Source organism: Microtus ochrogaster, linkage group LG4 (assembly GCF_000317375.1).
Source record: "Microtus ochrogaster isolate Prairie Vole_2 linkage group LG4, MicOch1.0, whole genome shotgun sequence".
Taxonomy (NCBI): Eukaryota; Metazoa; Chordata; class Mammalia; order Rodentia; family Cricetidae; genus Microtus; species Microtus ochrogaster.
Genome location: NC_022030.1, coordinates 34,743,145 through 34,750,052, shown reverse-complemented (window position 1 = coordinate 34,750,052; position 6,908 = coordinate 34,743,145). Strand labels below are relative to the sequence as shown.

The window sequence follows — 6,908 nt, the reverse complement described above, 5'->3', positions numbered from 1 at the left end:
ATCTCGTGTACATGGAAACCCACTGCATGCTTGTCTGCCTACTAGATCTCGTGTACATATTCTCACTTACTCCTTTTATCGCCTTGCTAAAAATGTTTCCAGAAGTAAGTCTGGAAACACTATAAGCTCAAGAAGTAACCCCAAAGAGCCTCCCTTAGGGCTATAATGTGTACCAATCATCTGTCCTAGCTTCCTTATACAAACAAAATACTTCATCAGGGAAGGACTCTTAACATATGTAAAAGAAACAGCAGAATATAAAAGGCTATTGTCACTTGGTAATCTGTCATCCCCAAGGGATATTACGTAAAGACGTCAAGCACCACCTGCTTCTTGTGAGAGGACCCAGCACTCTTAGAAGTTTACCAAAGTACAAGGTAAACACATGAAGCTAGGTGTGGTGACAGCACTTGCAGAAAGTGGCAGCAAGAAGACAGTTCGAGTTCATCCTCAAATCAAGCTGAGCTAAAGAAGACTTTGTCTCAAGGGCAAAACAAAACAAATGCAATTCCAGCACTTGAGAGCTAGAAGCAGGAGTTCAGTGTTATTATTAGCTATATAATGGGTTCAAGGTCAGCCTGAGACTGTCTCAAAAAACAGTAAGGTTTGTGGGAGGTGCCAGGCTGTGGTGGTACACACCTTTATTCCCACCCAGCCACTGGAGGCTGAAGCAGGCAGGTCTGAGTTTAAGGCCAGCCTGGTCTACAGAGTTCCAGGACAGTCGAGGCTATGCTGAGAAACTGTCTCATAAAACCAAAACATCAACAACAAAAACACTAAAAAAAAGGGCGGAGGAGATGGGCAAGCGCATGCTTTGCCTGAGTTACACTCTCCTACATGGAGAGATGGCTCAGCTGGTAAGAGAACTCACTGTTCTCCCAAAGGACCCACGTTCAGTTCCCAGCACCCACACGGTGGCTAACAGTTCCCTGTAACTCCAGTCTCGGTGGATCTGACACTCTCTTCTGGCCTCTGTGGACGCAAGTGTACACATGCAGAACACTCATCCACAGAGAAGTAAAATGAATACATCTTTAAAAAAACAAAAGACTTAACAAAAGAGTTATACTCTTAAGACTCAGAACATTTTAGATGCGAATGTCCGAAAGAGATGTGGGAACTTACACATCAAGGACTTAAGGGACTGGAGAGCGATGGCTACCATGTGTGAGACCCTAGGTCCAAGGCCCAGCAGAAACAACCAACCAGCCCAGCCCGTGGGCCACTGAGATGGTTCAGCTTATAAAGACACTTACCACACAGTCTGAGACCTGAGATAAATCCCCAAAACTCGGTGTAAGGAGGGAAGTAATTCTCCAAAGCGGGCCTCTGCCCTTCACATGCTTGCTGTGGTATCTTTACATACAATAGCAACAAATAAATAGAGATGTAAGAGGCGCCTCCACGCATGGACCTTAATCAACTAGATTCTGGTTTAATATAATAAAAATACAAGGCTTGAGAGCTGGGAAACATGAACATTGCATGTTTAGTGACTGATGTCTGCGTTGAGGTAAGATTGTTCTTACACTAACGTTCTTGGGCTAGAAGTGGTGGTGCCTCTCTCCTGGAATCCCAGTGCTCAGAAGGCTGAGACAAGAGGATTACATGTCTGAGGCCAACACGATCTACTGAGTGACTTCCCCTAAGTGTGGACTATAAGAGACCCTGACTCAAAAACAGCAACCCCAGGTGCTTAGAGAGATGGCTCAGGAGTGAAGAGCACTGGCTTCTCTTCCAGAGGACCCAGATTCAATTCCCAGCAACCACATGGCAGCTCACAATGGTTTGTAAGGTCAGTTCCAGGGGACCCAATACCCTCTTCTAGTCTCCATAGGCACCAGACATCCTTTTTTTTTAAAAAAAAAAATATTTATTTATTATGTATACAATATTCTGTCTGTGCGTATGCCTGCAGGCCAGAAGAGGGCACCAGACCTCATTACAGATGGTTGTGCGCCACCATGTAGTTGCTGGGAATTGAACTCAGGACCTTTGGAAGAGGAGGCAATGCTCTTAACCTCTGAGCCATCTCTCCAGCCCCAGCACCAGACATACTTACAGACAAAACACACACACACACACACACACACACACACACACACACACACAATTTTAAAAACTCAATCCCAACACTAGGGAGGCAGAGATAGTGAATCTCTGTGAACCTGAGGTCAGTCAGATCTACATAGTGAATTGCAGACTAGCCATGGCTACACAGTGAGACCTTGTCTCAAATGAACAACCCCCCACCTCCAACCAGCACACACACACGCGCGCGCACACACACAGAGTTACATCTTAGATGTAAACTTTTATTAAGAATCCACAATGCCATCTGATACCGAGCAGAGGATGTGAGCGTACCTGAAGCTGATGATACTACTGGGAGGTTTTCTGTTGCCAAACAGCTGAGGCTTAAAAACTAAAAAGCACTGTCAGATGTGTGTGTGGTGGTGGTGGGGCAGGCCTTTAATCCCAGCACTTGAGGCATAGGCAGAGGCAGGGAGATCTCTATGATTCAGGGTGAGTCTGGTCTACACAGTGAGTTTCAGGCTAGCAAAAGCTACATAGTGAGACCTTGCCTTAAACAAATATAAATGGGAGAATATTTTTTAGAAACAAAAGGAAAAAAGGCACTGCAGGTCCTACCATTACACATATGAAGCGATGTACAGGCTCCAGTAGCCTAGTTATTCTCTCTCTGGTCACAGAGTGAGGCAGCACAGGAAAAGAGATCAATCATTCAAATGGAAAACACAACACTGTATGTGAAAATCCCGCAGGTACATTTCTTTATTGATAAAAACCAACTTAATCTTGCAAGAGAGTTAAAGGAATGCCAGGGCCATAAAATTCCTAAGAGTAACTTGAATACGTACGTACTCATCGTGGTCGGTGACACTGAAAAGAAAAGCAGGCCCGGGCCCAACCTGGCAACCTGAGAAAGAAGCCAGACAGTACTCACCTCCTTGGCGCCAGTGAAGGCGACCCCAGAAAAGGCGTATCGATCCAAAACAAGGGTCACACCCTGGTTCAACTTCGCCTTAATTAATGGCCTGAAAAACAGAATGCTCTTGAGTGATGGAACCGGTTTCCCAAACTATCCCAACGTGGAAATCCCATACAATGACAGTTACAGCATAGTGATGTATAGACTTATTTACAAAGCTGTGGGTCCTCTCTCTAGATGATGCCGGTGGAGACTTCCTGCCCTGCCATGGGGAAGGGGAACCTGCAAAGAGCAAAGGACGGCAGAGGGCATGGGGAGCCAGAAGGTGAGGCCGATACTTGTGCCCAAATCTGAACTGCAAAGAGATCAAGGACGTTTGCCCCCAAACACCACAGGCTCACCACCATTGCCAGTGTGCCAGACCTGAGATGTGTAAGGATGAAGGGCTTAGCATGAGCAAAAAAAAAGGCCAAGTCAGACTCATCTCACAGGAGGCATTCAGTTCTGGTGGGTGGGGGAAGAAGGTTGAAATCGGTCTCACTATGTAGCCCAGGCTGGCTCCCAGCTCTTGATCTTTAGGGCATGATGGAACAAACCTGTAATCCTAAAACCTGTGAGACTAAAGTAGAGAATTCCCAGTTCCAAGCCAAACTAGACTACATATATATCAGGCAGGACCTTTAAGAGTTTTTGTTTGTTTGAAGATTTTATATATTTTATGTATATGAGTGCTCTATCTACATGTATGACTTTATGCCAGAAGAGGGCATCAGATCCCACTAAAAATGGTTGTGAGCCACCATGTGGCTGCTTGGAACTGAACTTGGGACCTCTGGAAGAGCAGCCAGTGCTCTTAACCGCTGGCTATCTAGCCTGTCCCAGAGGGTTTTTAATGTATGGAGCTAGAGTCAGTAATGTGAACATATAAAAGAAAAAAAAAATCGAACCAAGTGGTAGTGATTTATGCCTTTAATCCCAGAATTTGGGAGGCAGAGGTAGGCAGATTTCTGTGAGTTCAGTCCAGCCAAGAGCTAGTTCTAGGACATCCAGGATTACACAAAAAAGTCCCGTCTTAAAAACCAAACCAAACCAAACAAAGAGAGCTAGTCGGTGGTGACACACACCTTTGATCCTAGCACTTGGGAGGGCAGAGGCAAATAGAGTGAGTTCGAAACCAGCCTAGTCTACAGAGCAAGTTCCAGGATAGCCAGGGTCACACAGAGAAATCCTGTCTTGAGATACCAAAAGAAAGAGGAAAACCTGGATGCCTTTGGATTTGACAACACCAAAGACTAAATCCATGCAAGGACTGATACGCCAGCCTCAGTAAAATTAAGAAGCTATGCTGTGCAAGAGACTATTAAACAAGTGAAAATACAAGCTCCAGAATACAACTGACTGACAAGCTAAGTATGTGTCCTTAAAATGCAACAAAGAAAATGGCACTTAGAAGGCAGAGGCAGGAGGCTTGCCTTTAACTAGAGTACACCCTGGGCTACAGAGGGAATCACTGTCTCGAAAAAAAAAAGTTGGGGGCTGGAGAGATGGCTCTGTGGATGAATTGTTTGCTGTGTAATCATAAAGACTTGAGTTTGGATCTCCAGAACCCAAAATTAGTGAGCTCAAGGTTCAGTAAGAAACTTTGTCTCTGCTGGGAACAAGGGCAGCCTGGGCTACAAGGCAAGTTCCAGGATAATTGGGGCTGTTATACAGAGAAACCCTGTCTCAAAAAACCTAAAAAAAGGAAATCTTGTCTCAGGGCTAGAGAGGTCAGGATTGGAGAGGTGGCTTAGCAGTTAAATGCTTACTGCTCTTGCAGAGGCTCCCGTACCCACAAGGCAGCTTACAACTGCCTATAACAAGGTACAGGGATCCAGCCTCCATGGGCTGCAGGTATGAGGTACACAAGCATACAAAAGTACACAAAAATGTGTATACATAGCCAGGCAAGAGGCAGAGGCAAGAGGATCTCTATGAGTTCCAAACCAAAAAAAAAAAAAAAAAAAAAAAAAATGGTAAAAAAAAGCCGGGCAAGAGGCAGAGGCAAGAGGATCTCTATGAGTTCCAAACCAAAAAAAAAAAAAAAAAAAAAATTAATGAAGCCGCACATGCATTCTCATGCACGCCACACAAGTCTGCAAGTTACTAGGGGGAGCAGCGAGTTGGTGTTTACACTTGTTCCCAGCGGTTCGCAGAAAAAAGCAGGTGCACTGAGTGATCTTCCAGTTCTGTTTTCTTTTCTAAGTAGGAATTCAGGAGCTTGCCGATTTCTGTTGATCTTTCTAGAAGGAGAAAATTGTAAATTACATGATAGTTTGCACCTAAGTTTATGACTTGTACTCATATCGAACTCTAAACGTTATTAAACCTCTAGACAAGTTTGAACCATCTCTGAAGAAGCCAGAGTAGTTTCCCTGAGAGAACGTATTACTTTGTGGAAACCATGTAATCCTTGATTTCAAAAGTACCTTTAAGACTTTTGACTGGTTGGCTTAAAGATTAGAATATCCAAAAAAGGCCGGGGGTGATGGCGCATGCTTTTAATTCCAGCACTCGGGAGGCAGAGGCAGGTGGATCTCTGTAAATTCGAGACCTGCCTGGTCTACAAGAGCTAGTTCCAGGACAGGCCTCAAAGCTACAGAGAAACCCTGTCTCGAAAAACAACAACAAAAAGAATATCCAATAAGGCATTTTTCCAATTCCTCATCTACTTAATTTGTAGGGTTAGGGGTTGGTGTTCCAGTGCACGGGGTGAAGGCCAGAGGTCGACCTCAGGTTTCTTTTCCAGGAGTAATCCACCTTGTGTTTGCGGAGAGGATCTTCCACTGGGACCTGAAGCTGTTTTGGCTAGCCACCGGAAGGAGGATCAAGCCTGTCGTCACCTCTCCGGCATTAGGATTATAAGCAACTGTACCGGCTTTTTACCTTGAAGACTGAACTCGGGTCCTCATTTCAATGTGCATTTTATCAACTAAGCCATCTCCACCAGCCCAAAGTAACACTGCCCACAGTGAGCTGGGCCCTCCATCAATAACCAATCAAGAAAATGTCTCGCGTGCTGGCCTGCAGGGTAAGCTGGTGAGAGCAATTTTCTCAATTGAAAGTCCTTCTTCCCAAAGACTCTAGCTTGTGTCAAGGTAACCTAAAACTAGGCAGCACATCCATTGCACAATAATAAATAAATATCTTGAAACTTTTTAAAAATACCAAAACTCAAATCCCGCCCACCGACCCGCCCACTGGCCTGTCCGCGCACCGGGGAAACGCAGCAGCTCGGCTCGGTGGCCCGAAGCGCACAGCGCGGTCACCAGCCGGTGGCCCTGCGTGGTCTTGCCAGCACGGTCCACGCCCTCCAGCACGATGAGTGCCCCCCGACGCGAAGCCATCGCCATCCCGCTTAGTTCCCGCCAACCTGTCAGGTTCCCGCCAATGTTAGCTGCAGCAGAAGGCGGGAGCGCGCAAGTACTGCCGCACCGCCTCTTCCGGCTGGAAGCCGAGTTCGTGTAGCCTGAGGAAGAACCGATTCCGGTTCCGGACGTTGCGCAGCCCGTGGCCCTGATCCCAGCTGCCTGGTGACCTCCCACTCGCGGAACTTCCGTTTGCAGTGCCCTGGAAGGGCCAATCTCGGGTTAGGGTTGTGCAGGCTCCGCTCACGTGGAAATTCCAGAGCAGTAGCGGAATCAAATTTTCAGTCTCTGAGCTCGCAACTGCAGGGTTCTAAAAGTTGTTTTTATCACAAGAAAAGAGGCGTCTTAGCGGGGCGGTGGTGGTCCACGCCTTTAATCCTAGCATTTAGAAGGCAAAGGCAGCCGGATCTCTGTGAGTTCGAGACCACGCTGGTCTACAGCGCGAGTTCCAGAACAGGCTCCAAAGCTACAGAGAAAGCCTGTCTTGAAAAACAAACAAACAAACAAAAAATAATAAACCCATCTTATGCTTTCTTCCAAGATGTGCT

General features: G+C 46.2%; 1 protein-coding gene across 4 annotated transcripts in view; it reads right to left on the bottom strand.

The window, feature by feature from the left end:
• The window catches only part of Dtymk (deoxythymidylate kinase), a 9,873-nt gene extending 3,412 nt beyond the window's left edge, over nucleotides 1–6,461 (bottom strand). Inside the window, exons 1-3 of one of the 4 annotated variants that reach the window (XR_003378187.1) lie at nucleotides 6,210–6,461; nucleotides 5,062–5,235; nucleotides 2,969–3,059 (exon numbers count right to left, since the gene is read on the bottom strand). Coding sequence is in view for 3 of the 4 variants with exons in the window: in XM_026786510.1 (XP_026642311.1) it covers nucleotides 2,969–3,059; nucleotides 5,127–5,235; nucleotides 6,210–6,345 (336 nt within the window). In the remaining variant the exon portion in view is untranslated. The remainder of the gene's footprint in view (nucleotides 1–2,968; nucleotides 3,060–5,061; nucleotides 5,236–6,209) is intronic. The other 3 variants (XM_026786510.1, XM_005361366.3, XM_026786512.1) reach the window with 3 other exon arrangements.
• Nucleotides 6,462–6,908: the final 447 nt, after the last annotated feature.